Source organism: Myxine glutinosa, chromosome 7 (assembly GCF_964187855.1).
Source record: "Myxine glutinosa chromosome 7, kmMyxGlut1.1, whole genome shotgun sequence".
Lineage (NCBI taxonomy): Eukaryota > Metazoa > Chordata > Myxini > Myxiniformes > Myxinidae > Myxine > Myxine glutinosa.
The window spans coordinates 156,046,836-156,060,933 of NC_136267.1; the positions used below are offsets into that span (position 1 = coordinate 156,046,836).

Here is a 14,098-nt window from a genome sequence, read left to right on the forward strand (position 1 = left end):
AGGTGGGTAGACCCGCTGGGAGAGGTACACGCCACAGCCCAAAAATTGTGCGAGGGCACCGGGAGATGAATCGGGGGAGTGAGACCCCAAATTGAAAAGCACCACAGTTGGCCAATGGGAATTGGTTTTTAGAACCCATAGTGTAAGAGGGCCAATGGTTTGGCCGGAGAAAGACCCCGGGTAGTGTAAAGTTGTTAAAGTCATTTAGGAAATAGTTAGGATTGATGAACCTGTCGCACCATACGCAGCCACTTACCTGTGGTGATGATGATGACACCACACCTGTGTTTTCTTTGTTTTGTTGCAGGAAATGAAATTGCTGTGTGGATTGTGAGACGCATCACGACGTGGATGAGACATTGGGGTGATTCCATCTCTCCCTCCTTAGGAGGGACTGATGATGAATTGGTGATGGCAAATTATGATGTTGAGTTGGAGATGGCAAATTTTGATGAAAGTTGAAAATGGCAAATTTGATTGGTTAGGAGGGAGAGAAGACGAATTTGGTTTATGGGAGGAATGGGGAAGACAGTAGGGATGTTTGTTGATTTGTAAAGTAGATGTTTATGGGTAGTGTTGTGTTGTGTGGATACAGTAAGGGGTAAGGGAGGGGCCATGTAGGTTACCTGGTGGGGGGGGGGCGTACGATAGAAACGTACCTGTCTCACCTGGTTCCCATGTGCCCCCAGTGTGCATCATCTTACATTGCGTGCACTTTTGCGCCCTTACCACCTTACTCACTTGTCTTTTCTTTTGTCTCCCACCTCCGAGGATCTGGCTTTGGGGTAGAGAGAGAGGAGAGAGAGGTGCTGGCTACGCAGTTGTGGGCCTGCACTTTCGCTGCTTGCTGCTTGGATCGATACACCATATGGACCGCAATGTTTGTGGCCACCCACCATGGACCGCAGCTCTTTTGCGGCCAAGCACCACCCGTGGATGGACCTATGGGTCAACGTGGCACCTATGCCATGCAGGTGAACCACTTTTAGTTGACACCACTGAAGGCCACAATATAGAAATGGACGCGGTTGGCGCCTTTCTTTATTTTTTGAAAGAGGCAAGAAGGCCAAGTGCACCACACGAAGGCAAGACCAGCGGCAGAACATCGGCCGGCTGCGACACCACCGGTGATTTATAGACACTTTATTGGTGCACCGGATGGTGCTCACTGTGTGATGGGGGTGGTGCTTGATGCTTGGAAGGGGTGCTCTGCACATTATTAAAGGCCGTAGGCCACAGAGCACTCGTGGGTTGGTGTATCGATGCTAGCATGCGTGCTCTCTCTATGCATAACATCTGCATGTGTTCCTCCAAAAACAGGTCCTGGATCGTAGTGTAAATATCAGCGTAGTCTTGTGTAAATAATGCTCCCTACCGGCTGTATGTTTAGTTTGAGGATTCTTTCCGGATTCGGTTATCCTGTGGGTGTGTTTCTGTGAGGAGAAGGGTGCAACGTCGCAGGGGGACATATTTACTCATTTGTGAATATCTGTAAAACTGTCGCACTCAGAGTAGAGTTAATAGTAGAGGGAACTACATTGCGTGCCACACTAAAGTAGGTAAAAATTTATCGGGTCGGGACGCCCCGAGGGTAGAGAAGGGTGCAATGTTGCGAATATGGAATTTGGCCTCCATATCCGCTTGTAAATATTCCCCTATTTCCCCAATACTCCCCAACTATCCCCAATCCCCCATTCCCTAGTCCCATTGTCTGTAAACAACAATCAGTAGAGCCGACCTTCCCCTTTTTCCCCCATTAAATGTCGTGCCCAGGTCCACCGCATCTCACGTAGACAACTTTCGGACATCTTGCTAGTTATTCTTAGTCTATGTCAGTTAAGGACTCCTTTCCATTAATTCTGACTCTTCGTTGCACCAGAATGTGATTATATGGCACCAGTAGTGAGTTTAGGACCTTTCCCATACCTCCTTCCATCTTCTTCCCCAAACAACAACTACAACTACAACTACAACAACAATTACAACAACAACGACGCTGCGCGGGGGGAGTGTGCGTCATCACACCGGCTCGGTTAGCCGCCATTGACAATGCGCGCCGGACCATGCGCTCCACGGGGTTACCACGAAGGGGCTCCTTGTCAGTCCCCCGTCAAGGGCGGAGCCGGTAACCCCCCCCCGCACGCACCCAATGAGAGGCGACGTGCCGATTCCATCTGGGGCGGAGCTAACGAGCCGAGGGCGTGTCACTCCCCGCCGGAGATACGAAGCGACTCACCGGATGTGAGGTCAGATGCGCCCCCAGCCTGGAGAGAGAAGTTGCCACGTACGAGCGCTGAATACCTCCCCGCATCTCTGGACCGGACCGAGTCGATTCTGACCTTTGAGCCCAGGTGCACCTGGAGCCATCGATCCTGCCTTTCCTAGCCATCAAACCCCGTGTGAGTCAGCCTTTTGTCCCATTTATCTGTCGTCTGTTGGGAATAATATAAGAGTGTGTCTAAGTGCTTATCTTACTATGCTGTCCCTCTTGTAGTTGTAATCTAACCTTCCGTAACAATATAACCTCCTCCGGAGGTCTTGAGAACCGTATCCCTGGTGTCGCGTCATTGTAATCCCAGCCGTGTGTCTTTTCCTTCATTGATCTAGCGTAGCGCGATTAGTCAACGTTCGGGTATAATCGGGTAACTTGTGCAGACGTGGTCATACCAAACCGCTCGGTAAATAACATCTAAGCCACGTCTGTAACAATATATATATATATATATATATATATATATATATATATATATATATATATATATATATATATATATATATATATATATATATATATATATGTGTATATATATATATATATATATATATATATATATATATATATATATGTATACAGTGGTACCTCGGCTTACGAGTTTAATCCGTTCCGTGACGGAGCTCGTAAGCCAAATCGCTCGTAAGTCAAAGCAAATTTTCCCATTCAAATGCATTGAAATGCTATTAATCCGTTCCAGCCTCAAAAAAAAAACACCAATTTTTTTTGTTAGGTGCTTTTAAATAACAAAAATGTACTTTATAAATAACAAATAATGTATAAACAAGCACGACCTCGTATATACTGTACATAATACAAGAGAATGTAAAGAAATAAACTGGACCTCTATCCATGAAGATATGGAGAAGTTGTTGTTTGTGTGGTTGAAGGAGAAGCAGCTCGCAGGAGATACCGTGACCGAGAGCATCATGTGTTTGAAAAGATTGAAACTCGGATATCGAGCACGGACCACGAGGTGTTTTTTCTTTTTTCTTAATCTCGGTTTCAGTGAACTTTTGCTCTGTGCTCACGTGTACTGTACCTGTACCTGTAATGGTACGTCAGAGGATGGCACCTGTTGTCATTGTAGCGGCTGCCGCTGGGGTTACACAATCGCCTTGCACCTATCAAGGACGCGGAGCGATCACCAGGCCGGGCTCGTCCAGGACGCCCGGGCAGGCCCGCGCTCGACTTGCCAGGCCTCGGTCGGGACGCCCGGGCAGGCTCGCCCTCAACTTGCCAGGCCGCAGCCGGGACGCGGGGCCACGCCCCCTGGCGCCAGGCCTGGGCAAACCCCCTGGCGGAATAGATATATATTGCTGACCGTAAAACGTTTTTCCCAGAGTGCCTGAGTGTTTGATTCGAATAAAGCAGCTCAGATGAATTCAAGCTTTTTGTCGCGTCCATTCTTTCGATCGACGTGGGAGCCACAGCTCCTTCATTGGTGACCTACCGACATGGACACGGCAGTGACGCTTAAACTGCCTACCTTCTGGGAGGCTCACGCGGCTGTTTGGTTCGCTCAGGCGGACTCTCAGTTCGCCCTGCGAGGCATCACCGCGGACGACACCCGCTTCCACCATGTTGTGGCGGCGCTTGGTTCCGCCACCGCGGCCCGCGCCTTGAGCCTCCTCGAGCACCCGCCGGCTGCTGACAAATACGGCGCGATTAAGAAGCTTCTACTCGATGCTTTCGCCCTCCCAGCGGCGGAACGCGCACGGCGCCTGCTCGATTTGCCCGAGCTCGGCGACACGCGCCCTTCCGAGCGAATGGACTACATGCTTTCGCTGCTCGGCGAGCACTCTCCGGCATTCCTGTTCCGGGAGCTGTTCCTCCGTCAGCTGCCTAACCCGGTACGCCTCGCCCTGGCAAGCACGACCATCACAGATCCCCGGGCCCTTGCCAGAGAAGCCGACAAAATCTCCGCCGCGGGACAGCGCATCGCAGCGGCGACATGGGACCCGCCGCCGCCTGATGCACCATCCATGGCGCCCGAGCACCCGGCGCGTTCGACGGCCGAACTGCCGACGCAATTGGCGGCCGCTATACCGAGCCGACCACGTCCAGCACGACGTCCGAAGCCTCCACCCGACCAAGCGTGGTGTTCCTATCATGCCAGGTTCGGACAGAAGGCCCGGACATGCCGACCCCCGTGCACCTTCGGCGGGTCGGGAAACGGCCAGGCCGGCGTTCATTACCTGCCATGAGCGCCGGCCACAGTCACACGGGCAACTTACTGTTCATCACGGACAAAGCGTCCGGACGGCGCTTCCTGTGCGACACCGGCGCCCAACTGAGCGTCATGCCCGCCTCTGACCAGGACAGGCAATCCGCGGTTTGCGGCCCCTCCTTGGTTGCGGCCAACGGATCGACTATCCGCACCTTCGGCCCGCGCAACGTCACCCTCTGCTTCGGCGGCCAACGCTTTGCTTGGACGTTTGTAACCGCCAACGTGCCCATGGCTCTGCTAGGCGCCGACTTCCTCTGCGCACACGGACTGCTGGTGGACGTCCAACGGCGTCGTTTAATCAACGCTGAAACCTTCAGCTCCCTGGTATGCACATTAAGCAGCTCCGCGCCGACCGAGCTGGCATGCACCGTCCCGGCGGCGAACGAGTTTGCTCGCCTGCTCGCGGAGTTCCCGGCCCTCACGCGGCCGACGTTTTCGGCCGTCGCAGTACGGCATGGGATCGAGCACCACATACCAACCACGGGCCCGCCGGTCTACGCCAGGGCCCGCCGCCTCGACCCAGCCAAGCTTGCCGTTGCGAAGGCCGAATTCGACGCGTTGGAGCACCTCGGCATCGTGCGGCGCTCCGATAGCGCGTGGGCCTCGCCACTGCACATCGTGCCAAAGCCGGGGGGTGGATGGCGCCCGTGTGGCGACTACCGCCGTCTTAATGACGCTACAACACCCGACAGGTACCCGATCCCGCATATCCAAGACTTCTCCGCCCGTCTGGCGGGACGGGTCATTTTTTCGAAAATTGATCTCATACGGGGATATCACCAGGTACCTGTCAGGGCGGCCGACGTCCCTAAAACGGCAGTCATCACGCCGTTCGGCTTATTCGAGTTCTTGCGGATGCCGTTTGGTCTCAAGAACGCGGCTCAGGCGTTCCAGCGCTTGATGGACGGCGTGCTGCGTGACCTGCCGTTCCTTTTCGTTTACCTGGACGACATCCTCGTCGCCAGCACGTCCCGGGCCGAGCACCTCCTCCACCTCCGAACACTGTTCGGGCGCCTCAGCGAGCACGGCCTCATCGTCAACCCGGCCAAATGCCACTTCGGCACGACGGCCGTTGATTTTTTGGGCCACCACATCACCAAGAACGGGGCTGTGCCGCTGCCAACCAAGGTCGAGGCCATCACCACTTTCCCGCGTCCCCGCACCATAAAGGCCCTGCAGGAATTCCTGGGAATGGTGAATTTTTATCACCGCTTCGTGCCCCGCGCTGCTCAACTCATGCGGCCCCTCTACGAAGCCCTCCGGGGCAAGCCGGCCAAGCACGACATCGCCTGGTCCGCAGCAATGGATGCGGCCTTCCAAAGCTCAAAGCGGGCCCTCGCCGACGCAACACTGCTCGCTCACCCGGTGCTCAACGCTCCCATCGCCCTCACCACGGATGCCTCCGACTACGCGGTGGGCGCCGTACATGAGCAATGGGTGAACGGGGTTTGGCAGCCACTCGCTTTTTTCAGCCGGCAGCTCCGGCCGAACGAGCTCAAATACAGCACGTTTGACCGGGAGCTCCTCGGTCTACACCTGGCCGTCCGCCATTTCCGCCACCTCCTGGAGGGCCGACCTTTCACGGCGTTCGTCGACCACAAGCCGTTGGTTTACGCCATGGCCAAGGTCACGGAGCCATGGTCGGCCCGCCAACAGCGCCACCTCTCCGCCGTGTCGGAGTTTACCACGGACATCCGGCACGTCGCCGGCAAAAACAACGCCGTGGCCGACTGTCTTTCCCGGGCCAGCGCGAACGCGGTCCACCTGGGCGTGGATTTTGCGCTTATGGCGGCGGACCAAACCACCGACACCACGGTGCAAGCCCTCCGGGCGGCGGACACGGGCCTCCGCCTGGCCGACATCCCCTGCGCGGACACTGTCCTGCTCTGCGACGTCTCCCAAGGCCGGCCTCGCCCCATCGTGCCCGTCACCTGGCAACGCCGCATCTTCGCCTCCCTCCACGGCCTTTCCCACCCGGGCCGGAAAGCTTCCCAGAAGCTGGTGTCGGCGCGTTTCGTCTGGCACGGCCTTCGTCGGGACGTCCGCGATTGGACCAGCGCCTGCACCGCCTGCCAACGGGCCAAGGTCCACCGACACACCCAGGCCCCGCTGGCACCTTTCACCGTGCCCGAACGACGTTTCGACCACGTCAACGTGGATCTGGTGGGCCCCCTTCCCCCATCACGAGGGTTCACACACCTGCTCACCATGGTGGACAGGACCACCAGGTGGCCGGAGGCCGTTCCCCTCGTCTCCACCACCACCGCCGACGTGGCGCAGGCCTTCATCGCCACCTGGGTCGCCCGCTTCGGCGCACCGGCGGACATCTCGTCAGACCGCGGACCACAGTTCACCTCCGAGCTGTGGGGCGCGGTCGCCCGCAACCTGGGGGTCAAGCTCCACCGTACTACGGCCTACCACCCCCAAGCAAATGGGTTGTGCGAGCGATTCCACCGCTCCATGAAGGCCGCGCTCATGGCCGGCCTTCAAGACGGCGGTTGGGCCGACCGGCTGCCGTGGGTCCTTTTGGGCCTTCGCACAGCCCCCAAGGAGGACCTCCAGGCATCCACCGCCGAGCTGGTCTATGGCCAGGTGCTACGCGTCCCGGGCGAATTCGTGCCCGACGCTACCAGCCCCTGGTCCGCAGCTCGCCAGCGCTCGGACCTCCAGGAGGCCGCCCGACGGTTTGCCCCCGTGCCGACATCCCACCACGGTGACCCCCAGTCCTACGTCCCCCCAGCACTCCGCACCGCGGAGTATGTTTTTGTGCGTCACGACGCACATCGGCGGCCACTCCAGCCGCCGTACGACGGGCCCTTCCGGGTGCTGCGACGGGACGACAAGTCGTTCGTCATCGACATCGGCGGCAGGTCGGACCGGATTGCAGTGGACCGCCTCAAGCCGGCGCACGTGGACGTCGACCACCCACCACGGGTGGCCCTCCCGCCGCGGCGAGGCCGCCCCCCGTCCACGGTGCCCCCCACTCGACCGCCCACCACCTCACCGGACCCCCTCCCACGACCCGCCAGGGGTCGCTTCGGCCGGGTCATCAGGACCCCCCTCAAGTTGACCCTGCCGGTGCAAGTCGATTCTGGGGGGACGTGTGTAGCGGCTGCCGCTGGGGTTACACAATCGCCTTGCACCTATCAAGGACGCGGAGCGATCACCAGGCCGGGCTCGTCCAGGACGCCCGGGCAGGCCCGCGCTCGACTTGCCAGGCCTCGGTCGGGACGCCCGGGCAGGCTCGCCCTCAACTTGCCAGGCCGCAGCCGGGACGCGGGGCCACGCCCCCTGGCGCCAGGCCTGGGCAAACCCCCTGGCGGAATAGATATATATTGCTGACCGTAAAACGTTTTTCCCAGAGTGCCTGAGTGTTTGATTCGAATAAAGCAGCTCAGATGAATTCAAGCTTTTTGTCGCGTCCATTCTTTCGATCGACGTGGGAGCCACAGCTCCTTCATCATCATATTAAGTGCAAGATGTTCTGCATCGTAAGTTGGTACACCGTGGTCTTTCGGCGGTGTTTAAGCCGGCCGTCTTGGCTTCTGTCACCATTGGCATTGAGTCTTTCGATGTAGGTAGGTCGTTGTGTGCCGGTGCCTTGGCCGAATTCCTTCATTGCTGCATTGTTAGCTCACCTGGTTTTTTATACCACATCTTTGGTTATCGGACCAGCGAATGACGTCATCTCCAAAGTATGGCTTATTCTCACTTGTCTTGGACGATCTTCTACTTCTAGCCTTCCACCGTGCATTTGGTGTCCACTGTACTTACTGTACAGTGCCTGGTAAAATTGATGTAATGGGTTTTTGACCGTCAACGCCATGAACCGCTAACACTCAAAAGCCCATTTATCGCGCCTTATAAAGCAAAACGCAAACCGAAAGCCATGCCTCTCAAGCGAGGCGTGCTTCCGTGGTCACGTGATCCACAGGTGTAGCTCATTATACCCGCACGCGCGACACGCTTTGGCGGTCACGTGACCAGCCACTCTGGAGGCGGGGATCCCCGCCGATGACGTCACCGGCTGGAGCAAGGAGATTCCTCGCTAATGTATTTCGACGATTGCGTGTTTTATATCCAAGCAGAGATGCTTTCACGGCAAGATAACCACGTGACCGGAACCGGAAGCCACAACCGGAAAATTCAAAAAAATAAATTTTTTGAGCTCGTACATCGGATCTCGGCTCGTATCCCAAAGCAACAAACCGCCCGAGCGACGGCTCGTATCCCGAAAAACTCGTACGTTGGGGCACTCGTAAGCCGAGGTACCACTGTATATATATATATATATATATATATATATATATATATTATATATATACAGACTTGGCATTTAATATGGAATATTTTTTTTGTGGGGGTGAACTTACCTTTCAAGATGTCTTAGAACCAAAAGTTCATTGGAATTATGTTGAAATTATTCTAGATTTTGTTAATGTGACCTTTAAAAGAAACAAAAACCACATTTGACATTTCGAAACAAACAAATTGATCCTTGAAAGTGATGTAAACTGATATCGAACTCAATTCATGGACAGTACTGTGTTAAACTTCTGTACGTTTTCCAGAAGTATCTCTTTATTTTGCACATTAGCCAATGTTTTTTTTCAACAAAAACAAAAGTTAAATTACGACTGGGATTACGGACAGTAAAATTACAGTTCAGTACTTCGTGTAACCCCCACGAGCATTCAGGAGAGCACGTACACGTTGAGGCATGCTGTTCACAAGATTTGCCAAGGTTTGGACAGGAATCGCTTGCCATGCAGTGACAATAGCCTGCTGCAATTCACGCACAGAGGTCGGCTGCTGGTCCAAGTGGTCGATTTGATGCGTTAATTTTTCCCACAAGTTCTCTATCAGATTCATATCCGGGGACATGGCAGGCCACTCCATATGCTCTACACCACGGTCAGCAAGAAAGTGTTGGATCATGCGAGCATGATGAGGCCGTGCATTGTCATCTTGGAAGACAAAGTTTCCTCGAAAGGCTGCACGAGCAAATGGAAGCAATGTTTCTTCCAGAATGGCCCTGTACTTGAACTGGTTCAGGTTTCCATTCAGAACAACCAGGTCAGTTTTGCCCCCTGCATGAAAAGCAGCCCAAACGGTCACCCCACCACCTCCAGCTTGGACTCTTGGCACTATACAATCTTTGTTGTAGGCTTCATACACTTGTATGCGCACTCGGACGCGGCCATCTTGACGATAGACCAGAAATCTGGACTCGTCACTGAAGATCACGTGATTCCAGTGTCCTGGCTGCCATTGACGGTGCTCTCTGGCCCACTGCAATCGGCGCTGGTGGTGTTGTCTGGTCAGGCGTGGCTTTCTCGGGGGACGCCCGGCACGATAGCCTGCTTGAACCAGTCGTTGGTTGACTAGCCTTCTGGATACAGGCACATTTGTCAGTTGCTGCCACTCAGCCCTAAGCCGATTAGCTGACTTGGTACGGCCATTGCGGACTAACCGGTGCAGCTGGCGATCATCCCTCCTTGTGGTTCTGTGGGGACGTCCTGGCCTCGGTATTTGAGTAGGGACATCCCTCTGAGCATTTCGTTTCAGGATCTTTGACACCTGGCCTTGAGTGATGCCATACTGCCGAGCAATAGCACACTGTTTCATGCCGTAATTTCGCAAAGCCACCACTCCATGACAAACAGCATTGTCGAGTTGACGGACCATCTCCAGAGGAAGCGGCAATAACTTTTGGAGACGTGCAGCAGTTGTTTTCCACTAATACAGAACGCAACAACCCTTGTATACCCGACTGTGAAGCCAATCATCAAATGCACCTGTCCGTACATTTTGCCACGCCACTTGTGATATAATCCTGTTGTTGACTTCTTGCTGAGACAGACAATCAGTGACATGGTTCTTTTAACAAATACATCACCAAAGTGTAAAAGAAACTCACCAGATTGATATACTGAGTTAAGAAAGTAAACCCAAGTCAAGAAAAAAAAAAAATCCATATTAAATGCCATGTCTGTATATATATATATAACTGTGAGAAATAGAAACTCCACAGTACGAGCAGGGTGTCTCATTTGCATTGAATAAATAATCGGGAGATTAAATCAGACGCGGACGTAGCTTCAGGACTTCGATCTATAATTTTTGACAAGCTTTCGACCAACAAAGGTCTTCTTCTGAGTCGGTTGAACTTGGGGCCGACTCAGAAGAAGACCTTTGTTGGTCGAAAGCTTGTCAAAAATTAAAGATTGAAGTCCTGAAGCTACGTCTGCGTCTGATTTAATCTCCCGATTATTTATATATATATATATATATATATATATATATATATATATATATATATATATATATATATAGTTCCCTGGTGTTAACCTTGAGGTGCTAACCGTCAGTCCCTGGTGTTAACCTTGAGGGATTCGAACGACAATATATATATATATATATATATATATATATATATATATATATATATATATATATATATATATATATATATATATATATATAATGAAAAACTCAGTTACTGGATGGGATACTGGATTCAAACTGGATGGGATACCTTAATGGTGGTTCACCACTGATGGTATGAAATCGCATAATAACTGGTATATAACCGAAAGGTTTTCAGAGTCATAAGTGTATGCAGGACTAACTGCGTTGCCCTGATGAAGCCCCAACAGGGCGAAACCAGGTCGGTAACTGTGAGTTTTTCATACACTTATGACTGTATCTGAACTAAGATCAAAATTATGCTCTGTCTGATGGCTCTTTCGAGAGCTTGACAGGCAGAGCGTATGTACATGACAGTGACGTCATTACGTGTGTTAATTAAGCTGGAGAACTGAAATTATATTGATATATATATAATTATATTTATATATATATATTTATATATATATTTATATATATATATGTATATCATGAATTTATTGCCACATACGTACATGCGATACACATACAATGAGAAGTACTTTGACAGTGCATGCTGAAAAAATTACATTGAAAAATAAATACATTTATTGTGAATGGAGCAACATTAAAACAATATTCGGTGATGAAATGAAATGAGAAAATAAAACGTGGCATGGTTGAAAATATCCATAAGCATGCTTTAGAAGTTTAGATGTTCACAAAACTCTAGGCACAGATTAATTGAGGGTGCGGATTGCAGTTTGGTAAAATCTGTCATTCAAGTGATTGCAGTTGGTTTTGATGGAAGATAACGTTTACCCGAACGGAGAAGTTCAAAAATGTCATGCACTGGGTGGAACTTATCTCAGATGATAGCTTTTGCTTTTTGCACTATTCAACTGGAGTATAGGCTTTCAATGGGAGGCAGATCAAACCCAATCATTTTACAAGCTGTCTTTACTGTCCTGTCTAGTTAGGTCGGTCAGCCTTTTATAATCTGAGTTAAGCTGCTGTACTGCACCACTTGAACCCGCAATTGAGCTGTGGTCATCACGCGTTGAACAGTAAAAGACAGTGTAAGGACACTCTCGATCACTGTGATACAACCTGATCAACACAGGATGGCCTACACCAAAAGTTTTCCATATTCTAAGAAAGAGCAACCGTGCCTTTTCATTTGCGATCAAATTTTGAACGATCTGCTCAGCCTTTTTCACACAATGATAGGTGTTTATCTCCCACTTAAGGTCATTGGAGATATGTATGCCTAAATATTTAAAAGAAGTGACAATCTCAACTTCAGCATCATGAATAACCAAGGGTTTAATGGGAGTTTTGTCCATCCTAAGATAAATTAGCAAAAGTGCCCATCCTAAGATAAATGCCCATCCTAAGATAAATTAGCAAACGAATCCATTCCGTATGAATGGGGTTACCAATTGCCCTCGTGTTTGTTTCTCAACCAGTGTATTTGTGCTTCTGCAGAACGAATATGTTCCTGCTCTACTCGGCATGGCTACTGCCAGCATGATACTAAAACAAACATCACGTGCCCGTAACTTCCTGAAAAGGTTAACAAGCATGCCCTGGGATCCTGCTGTTGGTGATGATTTTGAGAAAAGCTGGCTGCTTCTTTCTGATATTTACATCCAAGCAGGAAAATACCACTTAGCAACTGATCTCCTTAACAGATGTGTGAAGCACAACAAGGTGAGGTATTGCTCAAACTACTTGAAGGAATGTTTTACAATGATTGGCCAATCTCTATCTGAGAAGGACCTATTCATATCGGTGCACTTTTTCAACCAGACTGGTTTTCCCATTGAGGTAGTTAAGTCCGGGATCAAGTTTTAATTTATAGTTTGAGTCCGCCCCCCCCCCCCTCCCATCTCCCTTCCCACCCCTCCTTATACCACACCCATGCCGACAAACTCCCCCATTCCCCACAACTCCTACTTTCCAAAGCTAGAATCCTAAATATATATAATCTTACTATAATTCACCAAATGTCCGTCTGTCCGTTTTAAGGTACCGCAAAAACAGCTCAACCGATCCAACGATATTTTGGGTGGGTATTCCTGGGACCCCTGGGAGTAAAATAGGCTATATTGTTTTTCCAATTTTTCCAAGTTTTCCAATTTTCCAGTTTTTCCAAACACGATGGAATAATAGTTACCGATATGAACAGTGATGTGGCTTTTATTGAAATTCTACAAATACTGTTTAGATGTTGATGAGAATTACGAACCTGCAGCGAATCCGGAAGTAGACAGATGCCGGCAATGAGCTGGTTTGATAATATCCCAATACAACCATCATTTAAAACAGTATTTTGTTAAAGTATCAATTGATGATTGGAATCGAGTGACTACAATTACGATTTTGAATTCGTAATTGTGTTCACCCAACTGTATGGAACTTCACATCAGGATTTAAATATTTGTTTATGTCACGAATGTTGTTAAAAGTTTATTTTTTATATTAATGTTATTTCATTTGTGATTGGAGTTATGCTGTTTGGAATGAAAAAAGAGATATCAAGTTCAAGTGAATGACAAAATGCCGTGACGGTTTCTACTTTATAAACGTGAATTTGCGGATCGCCATTTGCAGATTCGCCATTGACTGGGTATGGAACAAACGTACCCGTTTGTTTGCGAACGGGTACGTTTTTCATGGAAGTCCTTCACGAACTTGCTGTCCATGTCTGACGTGCGACTGAAGGTGCTACAGGAATGTGGAATTTATTGGTTTCATGCTTTAGCATTCGCCGTTTCTGCATTGTCTGTTTGCTTCCGGTCTCCCACCCGCAGTAGCAGACTGGGTCTTAAAACCGGCCCAGGCATCCTTCACCTAGGTCGGCCCATTATTCCTTTATATGTTGCTTATCTGAGGAAATAGACGAAATGCTTGAAAAAAAACCAAAAAATCCACTAAAAATAAATTTATTTTCAGTACCACAAGCACATGTCATGTCTAAGAGAGTCGGTGCCTGTGCAGTTCGCTGCTTCTGGCAGCCACACCATCAATGATATCCTTAGTTTCAAGTTTGGCCAGGATCCCTTTTTCCACAGACATCAACATGAACACCTCAAGATGTTGTTGTGTCATTGTACTTCGCAGACAGCTTTTGATTCTCTTCAAAGCAGAGAAAGACCGTTCACATGCCACATGTGACACAGGCAGCGTTAGCAGCAGCTTGTAGG

The 14,098-nt window shown here is 50.5% G+C and overlaps 1 protein-coding gene across 2 annotated transcripts in view; it reads left to right on the forward strand.

The window, feature by feature from the left end:
* Nucleotides 1-14,098, forward strand: part of LOC144893022 (tetratricopeptide repeat protein 21B-like) — a 48,515-nt gene that overhangs the window by 19,771 nt on the left and 14,646 nt on the right. For both annotated transcript variants that reach the window (XM_078782451.1, XM_078782452.1), the window contains exon 4: nucleotides 12,378-12,602. In XM_078782451.1, coding sequence (XP_078638577.1) covers nucleotides 12,378-12,602 — 225 coding nt within the window. The remainder of the gene's footprint in view (nucleotides 1-12,377; nucleotides 12,603-14,098) is intronic.